This window comes from Thalassophryne amazonica, chromosome 11 (genome assembly GCF_902500255.1).
Source record: "Thalassophryne amazonica chromosome 11, fThaAma1.1, whole genome shotgun sequence".
Classification (NCBI taxonomy): Eukaryota; Metazoa; Chordata; class Actinopteri; order Batrachoidiformes; family Batrachoididae; genus Thalassophryne; species Thalassophryne amazonica.
The window spans coordinates 69,010,885-69,035,107 of NC_047113.1; the positions used below are offsets into that span (position 1 = coordinate 69,010,885).

At 40.3% G+C, this 24,223-nt stretch overlaps 1 protein-coding gene across 6 annotated transcripts in view; it reads right to left on the reverse strand.

The window, feature by feature from the left end:
• Nucleotides 1-24,223, reverse strand: part of rapgef2 (Rap guanine nucleotide exchange factor (GEF) 2) — a 206,587-nt gene that overhangs the window by 73,803 nt on the left and 108,561 nt on the right. For all 6 annotated transcript variants that reach the window (XM_034182089.1, XM_034182090.1, XM_034182087.1 and 3 more), the window contains exons 5-6: nt 13,619-13,694; nt 10,124-10,291 (exon numbers count right to left, since the gene is read on the reverse strand). In XM_034182089.1, coding sequence (XP_034037980.1) covers nt 10,124-10,291; nt 13,619-13,694 — 244 coding nt within the window. The remainder of the gene's footprint in view (nt 1-10,123; nt 10,292-13,618; nt 13,695-24,223) is intronic.

Consider the following 24,223-nt stretch of genomic DNA (forward strand, 5'->3'; position numbering starts at 1 on the left):
TATGTAACTGCTCCCTATATATTATATATATATATATATATATATATATATATATATATATATATTTCATTTAAAATCCTTCTTTTGATCTGCCACAAATTTTACTGGCATCCACATCACAGTAGACAGTTTAATCACATTGAATTACATTAGTTCTAGTAACAAGTTTGCAAATAAAAGTATTTATGTTTTTAAATTTTTGATTTGGGTAAATTGGGCCCAAATTTTAATGGTTTGTATATGATGTAACACCAACTTTTCCACTACGCTTTGTGACAATTGTGGCAACGTTTTTAATTAAACCTATTAAAAACAGAGTGGCATTCACAACAGTGCATTCTTCCAAGATAACACCCTTCAGTTACATTAAATCTGGTCAATATTTGGATTACCCAAAGTTTCTTGCTGTTAGAGGCTTATGGGCTCTTGTCCAGTATCTTTCAGCTCATGCTGTCAAATGCACATTTCCATTTGTTTCTGCTACTTAACATCTACAGAGAAACACTTATGCTTAACGATAACTAGTAAACAGGATTTGTCTCTACAGATAAACGTGACTAAACATCCACTCATATGGAGGTATACACTAAGACTGGTTACCACTATAATCACAACAAAAACTGCCATTTTGGGGTATCAGACCTCACAATAAACTTCACAAAGAAAACTAATTTATCATTTTGTACTTTCTGGGCTGCCATGTTTAAACCACATGTGGGATCAGCAAGTTTTTCCCCATACAGTCTAATAATGGAATAGGACATCAAAAATGGTGCATGTCAACATTCTCAATCTTAATGGTATGTGCATAAAAAATCTCTTTTCCCCCTAGACAGCCACTGTTATTTCAAGATTAGTAAAATGCGTTTTAGAATCATTTAATCATAGCAGGAATTACCTTTTCAAATGATTGATGTAATTTTGGTGAAACTTCCTTTCACCTTCAGCATTTGATAGTTGTTATATATAAGAAATGTCCGTGCATTTCTTCACTGGCTTTCTGTCCCAGTGAGATCAGATTTTAAGGTTCTGCTACTAGCCTATAAAAATGTTCACGGACTGGCACCTCTCTACCTAGATGACCTAATTAAACCCTACGCACCGGCCTGGGCTGTGTGTTCTAGGGTCACTAAAAAGTCTCCGGGTCACAGAGCTTTCTCTTATTGTGCCCCTGTTCTGTGGAATGATCTCCCTGTGTCAATAAAACAGTCAGATTCTGTAGACTTTCAAGTCCAGACTTAAAGGGTCCCTGCCACGCTATGACGTTTTTTTCTACGAGCTTTTCTACATGTTGTCTTTGTTTTTTGTTTTTTTACCATAAAATTACACTGAACAAGTATTTAGACGTTTCGTTACCCATCTGAGAATTTGAATTTTCCGCCTCTGAGTTGACCTACTTTTTCACTGCGACGGATGTGACGTCATTCGAGTAGATGTCTCGCAGCACCACTCTGTTTACCAACACGGCAGACATGGACAGCGAAGGCATAGTGCGCGGTTATAGCGAAGATTTAAGTGACATATCGATTGTTTTTGAAGAAGATGAGGAAGTTTCTGATGAAAGGAAGCCACGGTAAAAATAATGGGCGGCTCCAAACCATGTATGTTCCAGCCGAACGCGACAGAAAGAGGATGAAGTGCAGCTGTCAGCTGACAGCAGCAGCGTTGAGGAGGACGATATAAGCTGCTGAATGGTTTGTTCACTCACCACTTTCTTATAAACGATCATTTATTCCTGGCACGGTGTGTTTGTGTATGAAAAAAAATATTTGAGCAGCATAGTGTGCTTAAACTCAGGAGTTTGTTCTAAAATCACTGAAAATAAAGTTTCTGTACATTCTGTATATATTTAATCATTTATAAGTCAGTTTCTTGTGATTGCTAATTCTTCACTTTTTATTCAAAGCAAATGATTGCAAATCTTTATCTGAAAAGCTGCAGACCCACATGGTATGGGGGAAAAAGATTTCTAAATAAAAGAAAATTTTACTTCTATATCTGTTGTCAAATTTTATCAGGCATAATATTGTAGAAAAATGTTTATACTAAATGGAGACTTTCCTGTCTAAAATACACATACAGAACATCTGTAATCATAAATTGTATCACATCTAATCTACTTTGAATGAACATAAGTCTGAACAAAAAACAGGCTGTTCAGTTTACATGCATATGTATATTTAGAAAACACAAAATGTCAATGTTCTGTTTTTTCAGGTGCTCATGTGAACACAGTCAGCCGATGCCACTCGTGATCGAGTCTCCTACTCATATCAGGGTCAGCGTTGCAGGTAAGTTCTCTATGTTATCTCAATAACACCCTAACTTTCAAACAGCATTTTTTAATGTATATAAGCAATGCTTTTATTAATGTTGTTTTAACTTCTGTTTTAGGACTTTGGTGGCAACCCTTCATTTTAATGAAAATGCAGGGAGACAACAAAAGCAGACAAAGCAAGAGAGACCAAGGTTCAGAATATACTTTCCTTAGTGGAAAAGAGGAGGATTCACAGTGAGAAAGTTAGCCACATATCCAACATGTGGTATGTGGAAAATGAAAAAACAAAAAACAAAACAGATTGTTATTTGTATATTTTTAAATAGCATGATAAAATGAATAAAAATACAATTTCACATAAGTTTAACATTGTTTCATTCAAATGAGAAGTGTTTTACAATTTGTTAAAAAAACATTTTATTCAGTCTATATGAGTAACAGCAAAAGAGGTTCTTCAGATCTGCAAAACACCAAACCGACCAGAAATCCCCACCAATGATCCTCTTCCACTGAGCAGCCAACGTGAACGGACAAAGCTGAGGCTGATGCTGCCAAGCGGACCAGGTACCACCGATGAGCCCGAGCCCTCACTCCAGAGGAGGAAACTGGAAGCCAGTGTAATCGGATGATGGTGATGGAAAAGTACTCCTTATTTTGAATACAACACAAGCTGGTTGTGGCACCCTTCTTGCCTTCCCAAGTGTCCCCAGCACAACCGCACAAATTGCCGATATGCGATAGGATGATACTTTCTGCAACAAAAAAATAGCATGGATTGATGTTCAAAACAACAGTTCATTCTTTTTGCATTTGAATATTTTTTACTTTTTTCTATAAACCATGTAAATGAAACTTTCTAAGTATTTCATGTGCTGACTCGTACTGTGGAGCATCATGTAGGCATAGTGTGCCACTCTGAGGACATCTGCATCCAAACACACAATCGAGAAACTAGCCAGCTGTGTGACACATTGAGGATTTTCACCACCATGTTGCATCTCCGTCAGGACTGCAGAAATTTCCATGCAACAGCGAGACTCGATCACGAGTGGCATCGGCTGACTGTGTTCACATGAGCACCTGAAAAAAACAGAACATTGACATTTTTGTGTTTTCCAAATATACATATGCATGTAAACTGAACAGCCTGTTTTTTGTTCTGACTTATGTTCATTCAAAGTACATTAGATGTGATACAATTTATGATTACAGATGTTCTCTATGAGTATTTTAGACAGGAAAGTCTCCATTTAGCATAAACATTTTTCTACAATATTATGTCTGATAAAATTTGACAACAGATATAGAAGTAAAATTTTATTTTATTTAGAAATCTTTTTCCCCCCATCCCATGTGGGTCTACAGCTTTTTGGATAAAGATTTGCAATCATTTGCTTTGAATAAAAAGTGAAGAATTAGCAATCACAAGAAACTGACTTATAAATGATTAAATATATACAGAATGTACAGAAACTTTATTTTCATTGATTTTAGAACAAACTCCTGAGTTTAAGCACGCTATGCTGTTCAAATATTTTTTTTCATACACAAACACACCGTGCCAGGAATAAATGATCGTTTATAAGAAAGTGGTGAGTAAACAAACCATTCAGCAGCTTATATCGTCCTCCTCAATGCTGCTGCTGTCAGCTGCAGCTTCATCCTTTTTCTGTCGCCTTCAGCTGGAACATACATGGTTTGGAGCCACCCATTATTTTTACCGTGGCTTCCTTTCATCAGAAACGTCCTCATCTTCTTCAAAAACAATCGATATGTCACTTAAATCTTCGCTATAATCGCGCACTATGTCTTCGCTGTCCGTGTCTGCTGTGTTGGTAAACAGAGCGGCGCTGCGAGACATCTACTCGAATGACGTCACATCCGTCGCAGCGAAAAAGTAGGTCAACTCAGAGGCGGTAAATTCAAATTCTCAGATGAGTAACGAAACGTCTAAATACTTGTTCAGTGTAATTTTATGGTAAAAAAAACAAAGACAACATGTGGAAAAAACTTTTTTATTCTTCAAGAATATGTAAAAACGTCATAACGTGGCAGGGACCCTTTAAGACGCACTTATTTTCCCTTTCATATTGCTAGCATACTGGCATAGTATAGTTTTACACTTTTTACTCTTAATTGATTTTATTAGGAAACGGAGCAGGCCGCCTCAACTTTATCTAAATCCTGGGTCTTTTAGTGAAGCTTAGGGCTAGTGGCCGGTGATCACCTTAGTATTTCTTCTGTTTTTCTTGTTGCTTAATGCTGACAAATTACACTGTATTTGTCTTTCTGATGCTTGATTCTGCTTTTTTATTTTCTCTCTGTTTGAGGTGCGACTCCATCCAGAGATGGGAGTGATATCTGTTCCAGAAACCGCCCTATGCACAGCATTTCCTGTATGTTAGTTTTGTGAATTGTTTTGTAATTTGTGTCTGTATCATGGCCCAAGCAGAGGGTCACCCCTTTGAGTCTGGTCTGCTTAAGGGTTCTTCCTCAGATGGAGTTTTTCCTTAGCTCTGTAATTCAGCTCTGTAATTTTTTCATCAAATAATTTATTTTCATTCATATTTCTTTTTTAACCTTCAGATCTTTTTTCACTTTCAGATCTTATTTTCAGTTTCAAACTTTTGGCCCCGTTCTGGCGTGGGAGGGCATGGCTTCGATTGAGAGGGGCGTGGAATTGTGAGTGACAGGAGAGCACACATTTTTATTTTGATAATACTTTTTAAATGATTATAAAATTCAAGAGCAAACATTGAATTTTCAGTTTCAAAATTTATTTTTTTAATCTTTTTTATTTTCAGATTACAAAAATTTAATTTTCAGTTTAAAAATTTATTTTTTCAATCTTTTTTTATTTTCATATTACAAAACTTTTGGTCTTGATTTAGCTCCATACACAATGACTTCTACTTAGTGGTGCTCAGATGTTTTGATACTTGTCTGCATATTTGCCTCAAAAAGAGTGATGATGCTGAATGAAACCTTTGCTGCTGTAGAGATTTTCTTTCCTCAATTCCAAATTTCTCCTCGGTATATATCTCACCTAAATACGCCTCAGGGTAGCAGAGAAAAGCTGAGCACTTCTTGAGATTAGCTTACTATGTCAGCTTAGCGTCCTCCCAAATTCATCGCCCTCCTCCCCTTTTCCCTGTTTCCTCACCGTTACTCAGCACCAGCAACAGCATCAGTGCACGCTCGTTAAGTTAGCTCCCTTCCCTACTGTACTTCTAAGTGCACTCGAGCAGAGCCCATTTGGGACCGCTGGTTGCCATAGCACCCATTCCATCCTTCCCACAGGAAAAGTGCTAGCGTGAGGACAGATGAGTGTGTGACAGGAGAAGTCAGGCCATGAGAAAGTTCAGTGCAATCATTTGATTCCAAAGCAAGAGGAGTTTAAATTTAGAAACAGGGTGGGGTTGGATGCAGACAGGAAGAAAACGACGTTTCATAGCGTTCCAAGCAGAACGAGGCACACTGACAGAACCCCATGGGAGTGTCGGGAATGAAGAGAATGCGATGAAATTGTGCAGAACAGGCAGTGTGCAGCAAATGCATGCTGTGTATTTGCATCATTAGTGTGAAAGCGTTTTGCTTCCTTTTCCCAAGAAAACAGCATACAAGGAAAAGACCCGGTGCACCACAAAGAGCAACAAACGCATCTCCTGCTGTAGCCAAATCAGAAGGAAACACATTACAGCAATACAAATGGACCAGCTTTTAAACAAGCACAACCAGAAGCCATATAAATCTTACATATGAAGTATTTGTACTTTCTTATGTTGTGGAAAAATAACAGACACAAATGCTAAAAATGCAGTTTCATAAGTATAGAACAGATATTAGATATGAGGCTATTTTATGTCACAAGGTTGCAAATTTGGCTGGTTCATGTATACCTGGAACTCTACAGGTTATATTTTCTTTGAGAACAACTCTGTACAGTTCACTCTGTACAGTGCTGTATTGCAAAGTCATTGATTTGACCACAAACTGAAGAAAAACATCCTGTACCAGTCGCTGATGAAAGTGGATCACCATATGAGGTCTATTAGATAATAAACCGACCCTTTTATTTTTTTTTAACTATATGGATTTGAATGACGTGCGATTACACCAATCATGCTTGAACCCTCGTGTGCATGTGTGAGTTTTTTCATGCGTGTCGGTGACGTCATTTCCCTGTGGGCGGGCCTTGAGTGAGATGTGGTCCCGCCCTCTCAGCTGAATTCCTTTGTTTCACACGCTGCTCGAGACGGCGCGCGTTGCTTTATCAAATTTTTTTCTGGACCTGTGAGGAATATCCGAGTGGACACTATTCGAGAAATTAAGCTGGTTTTCTGTGAAAAGTTTAACGGCTGATGAGAGATTATGGGGTGTTTCTGTCGGTGTAAGGACTTCCCACGGAGTGGGACGTCGTGTAGCGCTTCCAGGCGCCGTCATCGGCCTGTTTCGACCTGAAAACATTCTAATTTAAGGCTTAATTCACCCAGGACGTCGTGAGAGAACAGAGAAGATTCAGAAGAGGCCGGCATGAGGACTTTATGCGGACATTCCACTGTTTAAGGACATTTTTAATGAAAGACATGCGCGCAAATTCGCCAAGTCGTTTCCGTGACGACTCGGCAAATCTGTGTGCGCCGCGACAGGAAAAACACCTCCGTGTTGAAAACCATTTGTAAAATTCAGGCGGCTTTTGATGGCTTTCAACAAGTGAGTAACTGAGAAATTGTTTAACAGCTTGGGCATGTTCCAACTTGCCCGTTAAGGTTTCCAATGGAGGTGTTTTTCCTGTCGCGACCCCACGCGGTTGGGTGCGGCCCGACATGCGACTCTGCCCGCATGTTCTTTTTCATTACAAAATGTCCGTTAACAATGGAATGTCCGAATAAACTCCTCATGCCGACTTCTGAAAGTTCTCTGTTCTCTGACGACTTCCTGGGTGAACAGAGCCTGAAATGTGGAAGTTTTCAACTTGAAACGGCGAGACGCTGCCGCCTCGAAGCGCAGATCACCGTCAGGCGCCGTGGGCCATCCTTACGGCGACACTACCAGACCAAAATCTCTCATCAGCCTTTAAAATTTTTACCGAAAACCAGCTGAATTTATCGAATGGTGTCCACTCAGTTGTGCCTTACAGTTTTGAAAAAATTTTGATCAAACAAAGCAGCAGTCTCTGAGCCATTCCTAAACAATGAAAAAATCGACGAGAGGGTGGGCGACTCCTCACTCAAAGACTGCCCACAGGCGAATGACGTAACCGACAGGCGTGAAAAAACTCTCGCATTCCCACGATGGTTCAAGCATGTCCGATGTAATCACACGTGATTCAAATCCATATGGTTTTTGAAAAAAATAATAAGGTTGGATACTTTTCTAATAGACCTCGTATTTTGTTTTTTCTGTCCATTCCTCCAAGACAAACTTTTTCCCAAACTCTCCTACAAACAAAAAATAAACAGGAGTTTTGCTTTGCTTTGTTTTTTCTTCAGTGCATCATTGGAGAATCTTCAGACAGTTCATTATCCTTCAGTTCTTCAGAGTAATCTAAGTAGTACATCCTTTCCAGCATAGCAGTCTGTCCAACTAAGGATGGCCACAATTGTCCATACGCTCACTGACAAGGATGGATGTCTGACTCGAGTAAATTGCCCTGGAAGATTGAACATTCTTCAAATCTATGCTAGTCCCCATCTACTCAGTCTATACACAGCTCTATTCCAAAAACCACACAACATTCCTGCACATCTTCTGCTGTTCTCCACTTTATCTAATGCAGGGATGCTAATCCTATACTATGGAGGGCCATCATCTTTCAAATCAACCACTTTAGCAGGTGATTTCACTGACAAGCACTTCTTCCAGTAGAGAAGAGCAATGCAAACATGCTGACTGCTTCTGCTGGTTCCCCATACCATAAATCCCATGCATTAACTACTGCTATCAGTAACAGAGATAAAAAAAAAAAAGGACAATGCAGGATAGGGCTGCACGATATTGGCAAAAAACTACTGTGATTGTTCTTCGTCTGATACATTACAATGTGAAAAATGCAGGAATTTTCCTGAATACAACTTGAAAGGCTTTATTTGGAAAGAATGAATAATTGGAACAATTACAAAGATTTTTTTAAAATGCTAAAATAAAAAAAAATTGAAAGACTCTCAACTTACTCAACAAATGACCTGTTTTTGGTCCAAATTATCCTTTTTTGCAACCTGAAAATAAATTGACACTGATTTTTCAGACATTTTTGTGTTTTTCCTTGTTTTGCTCAGTATTTGCACAGTTCTGCCAAAAGCAAAGGTACCGTAAGCTAAGCTCTGTCACATGGAGAAGAGCTTCTTTTGCAGTCAACTACAACAGAAAGAAAATATGCAGTTCTTCCAGACTGATGTTTCACAATAAAAGTCCTAAATATAAGAGGAGGCTTGCAGAAACATCTTTCACTACTATTCAACACTGACAGCACAGACAAGCACTGCAAGTAAGAGACAAGTTGTGGTTAACTTGACGTGTACCATCTGCATGTCGCTTAATATGAAAAAGGGAAATTAACAAAAAAAAAAAAAAAAAACACCCCTCAACCACTAAAGAAGGTGACGAGTGAGGTGTTTGATTTGACTTGCCTTGTCCCACAATCTGACTATTGCAGTAATGATATATCGTACACCCGCAGGGTGTCGTAGTGGCCTGGTCATCCTCCGAGAACAACCAAATCAAGGTCCAGACTAGAGAAACTTTTTAAAAATTGTTTCACACAGAGAGATAGGGAAATGTTTAATATTCTGACCTTTCCTTTAGGGGGAAGAGAGTGGAAACGTGGTTTAATCTTCCTTAAACAGCTGCCAGATTCAGAAATAAGGAGGCATCACAACATTTATGTCTATTAAACTGCATGAAATGAATGTGGGTCAAATGACTCAGCTCGATTTGGTAGGCAATGTTTTTTCAATAGTTCCCTATAATAAAACAATTGGAACTTTCCTGATATTGCTATTGATCAACTCTTGGCAAGAACTGATCAAAGGTGCTGAGGATCTGGTACATATACCTTCGACACTGCTTTTTTAAATGGTTAAAACTAAAGTGACAAGCCTCAAACAGCAGTTTCTGGTGCATCATTCTAAAAGGAATCATGATACTGGTGTCAAAATACAAAAACAGGCATTTTATTATGCATACAAATCTTTCTAACAACTTACTTCCACTTTTATTAGATGTTTAGCAAAGGAGAAGTATGAAAAACAAGACTTCTGACTGTTTCTTCTTCCTTTCTTCAAGTTTGTTCCAAAAGAACTTTACATTTTAATTCAACTCACACATGTTGGTGCAAACTGAAGCCATGGCAACTTTGTGTCACAAGATCTATACCATATAATCTCAAATCACAGAACTAAAAGAGGCATGAACAAGCTTTCTAGAGTGCAGATTTCACACACACAAACCTTTAGGATACTCAACACATGACAACCCATTCGTTATGGTGAGAGCAGAAAGACACAAAATCCAGCAGTAACTACAAACACACAACACTGTAGCAACTGCAAAGAATGAAACAACAATTAAATACCAGAGGGAAGATGGCTCAGGGGTACAAGGATTAGGAAAACAGGCTCAAAGGCACTCTGTGGGACAAGAGTGCTCATCAAAGAAGGCACAACACAACAACTGACAATACCCAAGGCCAGCTAAGTGTACGCCAAACACAGCGGGATGAGTGTTTTCAGAACTGCACAAGGAGCACACCACAAACTGAGCAAAAATTAGTCGCGTCAGAAGTGCACAGCAACCCACGGCAGCGAGGATAACACAGCAAACCGCTTGCCACGGGGTACAACTCACCGTGTGGTACGCCCGAGCTACGGGTGGCTTCCCAGTGGGGTACGGATCGACTGTGTCGATGATCGTCTGCCGCTCCCCTTTCTGGTTGATCTTCCGAAACCGCCGGCGAGACTGTCTGTGCGAGGCTTGTCGCTGAAAGTATTCCTCATTTTCATCCATATAGTCCACCTGAATATGATGGGGAGGAGGGATGGGCGAAGAAAGACAGGAAGGAGTGACTGCCTTCATCTTCATTCACACCCTCCCGATTACAAACTCCCAACAGCCCCCACCCTCTTCATATGCCCCTGCTACCTCCCGTCCCTCTTATTGCTTAAAAATAGAAGTGTGTGTGGGCTGCACGTTGTACACCTACGTCAAAGGGTGCTCACAGCACCAAAAGAGAGGGAGAGCAAGAGCGAGAGTGTGGAAATGAAAACACAGGAAAGACACAGGCGAGACAAAATGAGAGAAAAAGCAAAGACAGAGCAAAAAGCAAACACAGTGATTGACGGTTAGATAAACAGAGAGAGAATTTGACGCAGGAATAAAGGGAAAAAATAAAATCACAGAAAAAGAATATCAAGTTTTAGATATAATCACTCTGATGAAATTACAAAGTAAAGTCACATTTAGTTATGATACCAAAAAAAAAATCTCAAATTCAAGTCAACTCAAGTTTTATAACAGCAGTTACTGAATTTATAATCTAGTTTTCTGAACTTTTTTTTTTTTTAATAACATTAAAATTCAACATATGTCTACTGGATTTGGGTTTTGAAAGAATATGGACTTTTGAAAGAAATGGAGACATTTCTCACCTCTCACCCAATAATTTAACTGCAGCTTCACTTTTCACAACACTCAGTCTTTGGGATTACGCCACTAAAATCCCTTTCTGCTGTACCAACTGCTGCCATAACAACGACAGCAAAGCTGAGCATGAGTGCTAGATTAAGCGCAATTCTGTATATAAGTGCTTATCCCCATTTCCGTCTGCATGCATGCATGCATGTATGCATGCATGCGCACAGTTCCTACATGTCAATAGTACATTTTTATGTTTTATGTATTACATCTCTTTTTTCTTGTTTACGTAACCCCAAATCCATTCACACCCAAGTGCACAACAATCTGGGGCCTGGAGGAGGTTATTCTCAAATATATGTTTATTAAACTTTTATTTAACCAGACAAAAACCCATTGAGATGGAGACCTCTTTTGCAAGGGTGACCTGGCCAAGAAAAGCAGCAGCACACATCATAGTAGACAAGATAAACAATAAGACAACCATTAAAATATATAAAATACAAGCAATTAACAAATAAATCATTTGTTCCAGTCACAGTAACAATATACAAGTTTAAAAAATGACAATTTATGATTTTAAAACACAGGCACTACAGGCACTGTTCAAAAAACTTCCATTGTCGGTTTTTTAACATAGAGCAGAAAGCCTTCAGAGAAATCAACCCTGACAGTTTCAGTTCAGACTGGAGGACAATCTGTATTCTAGAAGCACAAATTAAATCTCAATTACAGGCTGGGTTTCTTGCTATAATAGACTAACGGAGAGAGCGCGACACAGAGTCGACGGTGGCATTAATGGAAGCTTGCGTGTAGCTGCCAGAAGCTCAGTTAACAGACAAATCATCGTGGTGATTACAGCACATCAAAGGGAGATTACGGAGATGATCTGTGACTGCAGTGACGCCGAACTGTTATTTTATACACAATTAAGGTGGTCATTTGCAAACTTTTTCAAACACACCCCCTTTTATAAGCTGATCATTATGCTGAGAGATTGGTGAGTGAATGTGCAAGTGAATGGTTGTCCCCTGTGTTTAAACCCTGTAATGGCCTGGAATGAGAATCAACTCTGGCTGTATATGTGATGGGATAGTGTCCATATCCCTGTGGCCTGAAGTACCATTAGCACAAACGATGGATAATCATAAATAGGGAATCCCATCAGCCACCAGTCTTCTTGTAAAAACAACCGCTGCTTTTAAACATGGCATGCACAAAAAGATTTAAATACGCACCTATGGTTGGAAAATAGATAAATAAATAAGGGATGGCAGTGTGACATATGTTGTTTGGCTGTTGGTTATATTTAAATTCATTGATAATAAAGTTCATGTTTAAACTGTAAAACATCAAGCCTCATTTATATTTCTTTATCATAAGGGTTTGATAACAAAATGGTAGAAATCAGACTTTTTTATAAAATCCACAGATATGTTAGTATAGTAAACTTTTCACTCCCTAATATCGGTATTAACCCCAGAAAAATCCATATTGATCTTGCTCTAACCAACTTGCAGATAGGATAGTTGAGGCTAAATAGTGGGTTTATAAAAATGTAAACTGGGCAGTTTAAAACGTTTGACCCCATACTGTTTATTATAACTGAACCTGGAGTTTGCAAGGTCCTGTGTCACATAAAATCATAGTGACTGCGCACACATTTTGTTATAGCACTGTGATCAACAGCTGTTTGAAACTGTGCAACAGCAATTTTGTTTGTGGCATACTGCCAGGCTCATAGTGAAATCATCAACAAAACACTAACTGTTCTCATCTGTGATCCTAACAGTGCTTCTGTTCAACAGAAGGCCGCAATGCATCTGCGTTCCTGTGAGAAAGGAGTCATTTGTTTTCAGCAACTTCACTGAGCCAGCATTTGATTTACCATAGAATTGGGTCAGAGTTTTTACCAGCCAACCACACGCTGGAAAGAATCCAACAACAACACCGATAAAGAAAGCAGTTTGTGTAGAGGCTGTAATAAAATATCAATAGAGGTGGCCTCAAATCATCACAAGTAGAAGGGATACTGTATGCATGATGGTGTTTTACAAGTATCATGGCCAGAGGAAGAATGACAGGTGAGAGCATGTTAATCTTATGTTGCATTCACATTACTAGCTAAAGTAATCAGCATCATTTATTTCCCCCAGTATCTGATTTTCTCATTTGGACAGTTCATAGCAATTTTTTCAAGTGACCTGTATGTGAAGTGACCCTTCCGTAACCAGTCACATAAAGCGGGAAGAGAAGTGAATCATATCTACAACTATTTATGGAAGTGACTTCCCTCCACACTCTGCCACAGTTGCAGGTTGCAAGTATTACATATCAGTGGTAGAAAATCTGATTTGACATGTTCATCCTACACAACAAGCTAATATCTGTGCCACATGGAGACAAAAAAAAAACAAATCTGGTTGAAGTAATTTTAGTCTGGACCTTGCTTGTGTGAAGCGCCTTGAGGCAGCTTTGTTGAGATTCGACACTATATAAACTAAATAATAATAATAATAAATAAATAAATAAATAAATAATAACTGAATTGAAGAGTCAGCAATGTGAACACAATGTGACTGATTCTTTTTGTAAATGTGGGTTAAAATTGTGTTTTGTGCACTTGTCAGTGCGTTTGAAAGTGTGACAAGTGTTAGTATGGCAACGCGTTTAACGTCTACCTGATAAACTTTAAAAAAAGGGACTCACCACTATCATTTCAGATGGTTCTAGAACGATGCACTCACATCCACGCCGCAAGCTGCCTGCTGATCGCTTTCCAAAACTAGAAAGAAAAACAATGTTGATGAGAAAAACTAAAGAAAACTCAAGAGCAGGTGACAGGACATATATGCATACATACCGAGGTACAATTCTGTGCATCATCTGGTCAATAAAAAGTGTATCTTTTGCATTCTGAATTTTCACCTAAAAGTGTAAAACACTGATCCGACTGGTGTCCACTCTGTGTAACCCTCATGCACAGAGTGCATTCTAACATAGTCAATATGTAACTCATGTATAAAATGTGGAACAGAGCAGCATTGAACGCACAGTTCCTCCTTTCAGCTGTGACCACTCCCACTCAGTGGGAAACACTCACCTCTGGAAAAGCCCACTTTCATGATGTCACAATTTTGACAGTACGCTTCATTCTTAATTTAGGGAGCAACCAGGGAATATTTAAAGCAGCAGAGACTGAAATGTCACACAGAAGGCAGACTGCCATGGAAATTCTGAGCATAATGAGATATAAATTGTAGGCTTGGTGAAGAATACAGCCTTTGTCCAGTGTCAATACGGATACACAAGGACGTTCTTGTTTGTTATTATGAAATGTCTTCAGAAACGGAACATGGCCGCGATTAATCTGGGTAGATACTTGATTTGGGAAACAAACTAAACTAAAGAAAGCGGTCTTGATCTACTCATTTCTTGTGATGGGGAAAAAAAAATTTGCACAAGCTCCCCAAAAAATCCCACTTAATTTCTTCTGACTTTTTAGCTTTATCACTGGATAAACTGCATAAATATTGCATTCTGATATTAGATACAGTTTGCTTCTCCACAAGTATCACAAATGTCTAATTACTTTTGACCATTTAGGAACAGATAATTGCAAATACAAAAATGCACTCGCACTGAGGCTGCGGAGGTAGCAGTTTTCATCAATCAACCCGACAGTTGCAGACCTCAGGCACAGTGTGGCTTAAACGCTTTTGAGCTTTGGGCTTGTGGCTACAGGTTTTTTTTTTTATTACAGATTGACTGGCATGGCAAAACAAAATCCCAGCCAACTGCACAGAATCGGTAAATTTTGCCTGAAGTGAGTAAGATACTCTAACCAACCACTTTGACACACCGCAAATCCTGTTTTTTTTTTTTTGGTGATTTTTATTTTCTAAAAGTTGATTTAGCTGGCTTTGCTTTTCCCATTGTGCCTCTGTCAACAGAAAAGTCTTTGTGGGATGCTACATTTTCCCCTTTTGTCAGCCGTTCATTTTCACTTCTGCCAGTAATTTGGTGATCTGTCAACTTTTCGCACATTGCATCCAGTTCAGAAAGATTCCTGGTTAACTGTGGACTGGCAGAAACTAACACAAAAGACATGACAACTGGCTGGCATGTGCAAAGTGAGCTGGTAGCATAATGCAGCGAATGGTTAATGCTGATGATGCGGTTTGTCTTGCTAGAGCTTCAGTTTAATGCTTTTAACTCAGGTTGGATCCCAGGCGCACACGCGCACACACACACACACACACACACACACACACACACACACACACACACACACACACACACACACACACACACACACACACACACTGGCCTAAATTCCACCACAGGGCTAAACAGAGCCACCGCTCAGAGAGCTTACTCAGTATTTATTTTTTTTTTACTAGCGCTGGTGGTTGAAGACGAACGCAATAATTCTTTTGCAACTTATATCTAGAAAAGACGATTTGTCAGCTGAGTAGCAGCTTTGAAGAAATAAACAGGGCTTCTGAACTGGTTTTACCGACATTCAGAGTGAGCACCAGCTTTGATCCTGTTACACTTTGCTTTACAAAAAGGCGGCAGTGAATGCACCCGTGACACATTAAAGTTGTCAAGCTACCAAATGCAAATACTAAACGCGACATGTTCTGTCATGTCCCTCCATTACATTGCTAAGGGCCCCATCGCACATAAGACAAAAGACGCAGAAACCGGAAGAAAATAGGCAAACCAAAAACGAAATGGGGAACCACGAAACATTCCACCTGCTGTCGGAAAGGAATTCACGTTTGGACAGCCGTGCACGATACCGTGACGACGGTTTCACGCACGCTCGTGTTCGCACCCACAAATACAGTGTGAGCACCCGGAAAGTCACACACACACAGCAGCGGAGCAAAAAATTAATAAAACGCCACAATTAATAATACTTAATTCCTGTTATAAAAAGCGGATTGAGCATCCACCTAGACACACACCAGGAAGTAATGAAATGACATGGATTACTGTTCTCTCTTTCATGTTTTACATGAATTACCTGATGCACTCAAACCAGCCACCTCCCATGTCATGAAGAGCCGAGCTCTCGCATCGTGAACACATGCAGCCAGCGTGTCTGGCGCGCAGTGATCCACTGCAAATGTGACGTGTTTTAATTATTACAATGTGGGGAAATCCCGCAGTGACACACGCAACACGGGGGCGTCCCGTGGGGTGATTTCTTGCATGGCACGATATTCACCAGCATTGCGGTGCTCTGATGCAGCAGTCAGCTGAAGCAATATGTGTTTTAATTTATTTCCACGTGAGGACAGCAAGCTGACGTCCGCGCTTCACACTGTAGTTATGTGACTTAATGCATGGGTTAAAGCAATAAATTTTCATCTGACTGAAATTTTTTCCTGGCAAAAATCAATGCCAGCAATTCCCTAAAAAGTGGCGTAGTGGGGGCACACACTCTCTTTTCCTCAATAAATACAATAAACACATTATATAGCATCTAAATAGCCTCTAAGGAGAGACAGACAAAGCATAAAAAGAATGGCAAACTTGAACATAAAGGTACATAAACGGGTGGTGGGGGGCGGGGTGTAGTCTTGATTCTGGGGGGTCTGGGGGTGTCTCCTCCAGAACATTTTTTAAAGACCAAGTCAAATTTTGTGTATTCTGGTGAATTTTAATGGGTATAAAGCCCTCTGAATCAAATAAGTCACTTCAATCTGTGAAGTAAAAACACAGTACTGATTATGGGGGGGGGGGGGGGGGGGATCTGGGGGATCTCCCCCAGAAATTTTTTAAAAGAGCAAGTCAAATTTTGTATATTCTGGTGAATTTTAATTGGTTTGAAGCCCTCCGAAACAAAGAAAACTCACTTCAAACTATGGGGGTCTGGGGGATCTCCCTCAGAAATATTTTAAAAGACCAAGTCAAATTTTGTATATTCTGGTGAATTTTAATGGGTATGAAGCCCTCTGAAACAAATAAAAGTCACTTCAATGTGAAGTAAAAACACACTATTGATTATGGGGGGTCGGGGGTGCTCCCCCAGAATTTTTTTTAAAAGAGCAAGTCAAATTTTGTATATTCTGGTGAATTTTAATGGGTATGAAGCCCTCTGAAACAAAGAAAACTCACTTCAACCTGTTAAGTAAAAACACAGTATTGATTATGGGGGGTCTGGGGGAGAGCCCCCAGAAATTTTTTAAAAGAGCAAGTCAAATTTTGTATATTCTGGGGAATTTTAATGGGTTTGAGCCCTCTGAAACAAATAAGTCACTTCAATCTGTGAAGTAAAAACACAGTACTGATTATGGGGGGGGCTCTCCCCCAGAAATTTTTTAAAAGAGCAAGTCAAATTTTGTATATTCTGGTGAATTTTAATGGGTTTGAAGCCCTCTGAAACAAAGAAAACTCACTTCAAACTATGGGGGTCTGAGGGATCTATCCCAGAAATATTTTAAAAGACCAAGTCAAATTTTGTATATTCTGGTGAATTTTAATGGGTATGAAGCCCTCTGAAACAAATAAAAGTCACTTCAATGTGAAGTAAAAACACACTATTGATTATGGGGGGTCGGGGGTGCTCCCCCAGAAATTTTTTTAAAAGAGCAAGTCAAATTTTGTATATTCTGGTGAATTTTAATGGGTATGAAGCCCTCTGAAACAAAGAAAACTCACTTCAACCTGTTAAGTAAAAACACAGTATTGATTATGGGGGGTTGGGGTGCTCCCCCAGAAATCTTTTTAAAAGACCATGTCAAATTTTGTATATTCTAGTGAATTTTAAAGGGTATGAAGTCCTCTGAAACTGATAATCGATTAACCATTTTTTTTGTTGTTGTTTGTTTTTTTACTTACATGTGAGTTTTGCCATTTTTTCTTTAAAGCACCGGTCACAACCCACCGTGCGTTTTTTTTTCGCCGTACGTTTTCTGCGGATGCCACGGCCACTACGTTGTTGTGAAAACGTACGGAGGCAGTAGCAAGAGGAGGGAGGGAGTACGTTCAACGCACGTCTCTAGGAGTGTAACGATAAAGAGAGTTGACAATAAAGCAGTGTGTGTGTGTGGGGTCAGCTTTTCTTTTGATGTGTGTGTTATGAGCGGGACCGGAGCGGCAGGTGTTTTTCGGCGTCGGCAATGCATGAGCATGTCCAGCCTGCAGCGGTCAGTTGTACGAGTGTTTACTTGCCTCGAAAAGTTAAAGCTAGTTATCAGACTGAAGCTGCGGAGTGTCTGTGTTGCTGAAGTTTGGAAATAAAGTCCAAGTTCAAGTGAGAAGCTGCGTTGTATGTATCACAATCTTCAAGATCTGATACCTACAATTTAATTCCATAGTATGTGGTGAGTAGCCTACTGCCTCCGTACAGATTTGGTTAATTCAACAGTAATTGAATGAAAATGTGCTACTCTGAATCCGTACTGAGGCAGTACTCACAACGTGCGTCATCTGTACTGCTGGTGAATCCGCAGCCTGACCGCAGCGAAGGTTCTGCATGCACTAAAACCTGTACAGTGTGTCTGCATGCTCCTAAATTCGTACTGAGGCAGTACTTACACTTAACAAAAATATAAACGCAACACTTCTGGTTTTGCTCCCATTTTGTATGAGATGAACTCAAAGATCTAAAACTTTTTCCACATACACAATATCACCATTTCCCTCAAATATTGTTCACAAACCAGTCTAAATCTGTGATAGTGAGCACTTCTCCTTTGCTGAGATAATCCATCCCACCTCACAGGTGTGTCATATCAAGATGCTGATTAGACACCATGATTAGTGCACAGGTGTGCCTTAGACTGTCCACAATAAAAGGCCACTCTGAAAGGTGCAGTTTTGTTTTATTGGGGGGGGGATACCAGTCAGTATCTGGTGTGACCACCATTTGCCTCATGCAGTGCAACACATCTCCTTCGCATAGAGTTGATCAGGTTGTCAATTGTGGCCTGTGGAATGTTGGTCCACTCCTCTTCAATGGCTGTGCGAAGTTGCTGGATATTGGCAGGAACTGGTACACGCTGTCGTATACGCCGGTCCAGAGCATCCCAAACATGCTCAATGGGTGACATGTCCGGTGAGTATGCCGGCCATGCAAGAACTGGGACATTTTCAGCTACCAAGAATTGTGTACAGATCCTTGCAACATGGGGCCGTGCATTATCCTGCTGCAACATGAGGGTTTTGTTCTTGGATGTATGGCACAACAATGGGCCTCAGGATCTCGTCATGGTATCTCTGTGCATTCAAAATACCATCAATAAAATGCACCTGTGTTCTTCATCCATAACAGACGCGTGCCCATACCATAACCCCACCGCCACCATGGGCCACTCGATCCACAACACTGACATCAGAAAACCGCTCACCCACACGGCGCCACACACGCTGTCTGCCATCTGCCCTGGACAGTGTGAACCGGGATTCATCCGTGAAGAGAACACCTCTCCAACGTGCCAAACACCAGCGAATGTGAGCATTTGCCCACTCAAGTCAGTTACGACGACAAACTGGAGTCAGGTCGAGACCCCGATGAGGACGACAAGCATGCAGATGAGCTTCCCTGAGACGGTTTCTGACAGTTTGTGCAGAAATTCTTTGGTTATGCAAACCGATTGTTTCAGCAGCTGTCCGAGTGGCTGGTCTCAGACGATCTTTGAGGTGAACATGCCGGATGTGGAGGTCCTGGGCTGGTGTGGTTACACGTGGTCTGTGGTTGTGAGGCTGGTTGGATGTACTGCCAAATTCTCTGAAACGCCTTTGGAGACGGCTTATGGTAGAGAAATCAACATTCAATACACGAGCAACAGCTCTGGTTGACATTCCTGCTGTCAGCATGCCAATTGCACGAACCCTCAAATCTTGCGACATCTGTGGCATTGTGCTGTGTGATAAAACTGCACCTTTCAAAGTGACCTTTTATTGTGGGCAGTCTAAGGCACACCTGTGCACTAATCATGGTGTCTAATCAGCATCTTGATATGGCACACCTGTGAGGTGGGATGGATTATCTCAGCAAAGGAGAAGTGCTCACTATCACAGATTTAGACTGGTTTGTGAACAATATTTGAGGGAAATGGTGATATTGTGTATGTGGAAAAGTTTTAGATCTTTGAGTTCATCTCATACAAAATGGGAGCAAAACCAAAAGTGTTGCGTTTATATTTTTGTTGAGTGTATGATGTAAGGATCTCCAAATTTAGCCCACGTTTTTGCAAGGAGACTGCACGCACGTGCAAGTATGGCGGGTTGTGACCACAGCTTAAGCGAGTTATTATTATTATGTCACGCAACATCAACGTTTGAGCTTGTAATAAAGTTATGATGTTATATTCTCGTCAAAAACATACCTGGAGTAGTGTTTTGTTTTATTTTGCACATACATACATCACTGACACACCACAAAGAGATTTCCATCAGGTTTCACACGATTATGAGCATTTTTAGATGCCTACAGCAACTATCTCAACCACTGACAACATATTACAGCAAGAGTCCACAAAACTACGTATTTTAAAGGCCTGACTAAAGTGTAATATGTGATCTTTAATACCTTATTTTCATGAAAAAAGACACAAATGTGCAGTTTACTGCATTTTATTTTTTCTTGTGTAAAAACACAGCTTACATGTGGTTTGACCGAAACAAACTGTCATTAAACTTAAATAAAACACGGATGAAGTGGAGTCACTAGGTGTTATTTATTTCTATATTTATTTATTTTCATTGTTAGTTGGTTTTACCTTTTCTGTTGTGTTTTGTTTTATCAGGTTCTTTTTGTCCGTTTCTCTAAAATTGTATTGTAGCAATACACACAGTTGCCCAGTTCCGGATCACCTTTTTTAAAGTCCCGCTATACGGAGCCATAATGCAATTGCATGTCCTTTATTGGGTATTGTTGTATTGAGTATATGGATGTTATCTAGCTGAAGAAGTCAGGATGGGGTAGCCCTTCTACTTAAAGTGTGACGCCACATTATGTGTGGTGCAAATATTTGCTGGAAAAAAATTGTATTGTAGCAATATTAGTTATTACTTTTGTTGTTGCTATTATTATTATTAATATATAAATAAAAATAAATTAGAAAATTACAATTCATAATACATTTGACTCTTTTACAACAACTAACGCTCAGCCATTAATTATTTATTATACAGAAAACAAATGCACAAACTGTGCTGAAATGCGAACAGCTTAATGCTAACTTTAACATTGAAAATGCCATAGACATGCTAACGCGTTAGCATCGGTCCCGTTTTTATGATATAAAATACATCTATCAACTGTTTTAGAAGACCATAACAGGTCGGTTTAATATAAAAAAGGTAAATATTACTCACAGACATATGCTCTTTGGGGCTTTAGCGGGGGAAAATTAAGATAAAGTGAAATAATACAACAAACCATTGAAGCAGTGAGATGGAGCAATGCTTCATTGGTTCAAAGCAAAGCCACACCCCGCTCTACTTGGGGAGTGTCTGCCAATGTTCTCACAAAGACAGGGAGGAGAAAGACCATGGCTCTTGGCAAGTAGTAAACAGAGTGGAGAGGAAGGAAAATTCACACAGTCCCTTCCTCTGCAGTCCACGGAGACATTGTTGCTGCTTTGATTGGGATGTTGCTTTGACAGTGAGATTATCATACTTTGGCCCCAAAACACGCATGACATCACGTGCGCACGTGTATGTGTGGTTAAATTTTCCAAATGACGGAAATCCGTCGTGGTGACGGAGAACTTTAACCCATGCTTAATGTCCTACAAACCACTACAGGTGTTCCCGAGCTATGATTTGTGGCCACAGATATCTGACCAGCTGCATGTCGTGGGGGACACGCCCACCTCTGTCAGTAGACCTCGGCAGGTCACAGAACAAAAAGGCTCACTCTCTGTTGCTTTGTTCTGTGATTTAAATGCTGTGTTTGTATTATTATGTGTTTGATGACACACTCCAGATGTCATATGTGTATGTGTGTGTGTGTGTGTGTGTGTGTGGGGGGGGGGGGGTCGACACAGTTACACCCATATGTGTTACTAGGTGACACCACACTCATGTTGCACTTTGACAATTTTCACAAACAGGTCGAATGCGATCGACTGCTCTCTGCTATCGTACCAGGAGCGTGAATAGCCCCACCTTTTCTAAGTGTTCAGCGAGCGGTGTTAGATGTTTGTGTGTGACACCTGGAATTTGGCCGACACCTGCCGAGAGGGGGATCGAATGAGCACGTTGATGTGCGCAAATGTTTGTGGCAACAGGTTTGTGCCTTTTGAGGTGGCTCAGATTTTTCACGAATGGGATGCAATTCCTCCGTGCGCTAGTCGGCTTCAATAGTGTTATGTGTGAAGGGGCCCTAACATTAGTAATACAACCCTCCATTTTGCAAAAAGCAAATGCCAGGGGCAATGTACAGTATTCATGAGGGGATTACAGATGCAGAAAGGGAACCAGCACCCTTCTCCCACCAGCACAACCAAATACAAAAAAGTGTTATTTAGAGATTAAAGTCTGCCATACTCTACAACTAGTCCTGAACAAATATAATTACATGAAACCTGTAGTGTGAGACAACGTAGACAGTACAACCTGACAGAACAGCTGGCTGGATGAGCCGTGTGCATCAGTGCAGAATTTACAGGTGTGCATGATACACCACACTATATGACCCATGCAAATATTTAATTTGTTAGCACTACATGAGCATATGCCAAAACTACTTTCCATTAATAATTTGGAATGTATTTAGGTTCATACTCTGACACAGTTTGCACTTTCTCTTCTTGCCAACTCCAAACTGACAGTCTGTTGGCAGATAGATTTGCAAAAAGACGAAGAAAAACACATAACATCACACCCTTACATTTTGTCAGCTTTGAAGTGAGATTTATTTTGGTTAAGCATATGAATTTTTAAAAGAAAGCTGCTGACGCTGTTCGCCCAGTATGTTCTGTCAATTTAAAGCTCAGGACCAGGTTTTTCTGTCTGTATGGAGAAATGTGTAATCTTTACAGGAAAGAACGCCCCTTGTAATTCCTACTTCAGCATATCTCACCTCCACAGGATCTAGTCTTTTTCAATGTCAACACTGACATTTTTTAATAGAACAGACCTAAAAAAAAACAAAACAAAAAAAAAAAACTACATTTGTTTCAATCACATCTTCAGGCACTCGGTCAGCTGGCGTAGACAAGCAGCCGGTATCTCATCTTTAATTTGGTCTGTATTGACTGACTGGCATCTCCCCTGCTCCACCGACCTCGCATTCCAACATTATACAACCAGCCTGGGCGTCTGGAATGTCATTCCACATGCATCACCAGCCTTTTCCTCTGCAAGCTGAGCACCAAAGCTTGGAATTCATGTTGATGTTGGACTGAACCAGTGCAGTGCTTAATTTGTACTGTAAACCTGAATAGGAGAAGGGCATCGTTTCTCTGTTAAACCATTTAAACAAGTGGTGAGAACATCAGGCTTTCTTAAACCCAGAAAATCCTGAAGCAGGACAATAATTTAAACTCTGCAGTTATTCAAAGACTTTAGACCTAGTTGAGATGAGGAGGGGAAGGGCTGCTCAGAGTGGGAGGCAGGGAGGGCATCGGCGTGTCAGGAGTGATTGGCCGTGACTGCAAAGTCAATGAAAACAGCATCCAGGCTTGAACAGTTTACCAACAGTGATTCAGAGCAGCAGCTGACTATCTAACCACTTCTCACCTCACAAACATAAACGAAATGCCTTGGGGTAACAACGTAAATACCTCACATACTCAACACTAGCTCTGGTCACACCACTTCTGAAATAGAAGCTGACAGCGGTGCTGAGAATTTGTGATGGGCTGGTGACTTCTGCTTCCTGAAATACAGCTTCACTGAGGTCTTTACGGTAAAGGGAGAAGGACACAGGAACATGTGAATGTAGAGAGAGGCATGTCTCTGCGCTCAAAACTTTTCCAAGACATATTCATCATCACAGCATCGATCACACATTGTAAACAGATTTGTCACAGCAGTCCCTGCATCTTAGTATTACTTTCAAACAAGCAAAATTCACATCTCGCAAACATAAAACAAAAGAGAAAAAAAAAAAATCCACACCCATGTTACTGGCAGCACACGCTACATACTGACAAATCTAAAATAGCATCAAGGCTTCACATTCCAGTAGTCTTTCAAACAGCCTTTAAGGTTTTACAGCACACCAGCTACCCAACTTGGAGACAAGTCAGATTTCTAGATTGCGACCAAAACACAGGCAGGGCTTTATTGAGCTGCCTGTTTCAATTTCTCTGTGGCAGGAGGTAAGTGCTGCTCAAGTCTGCA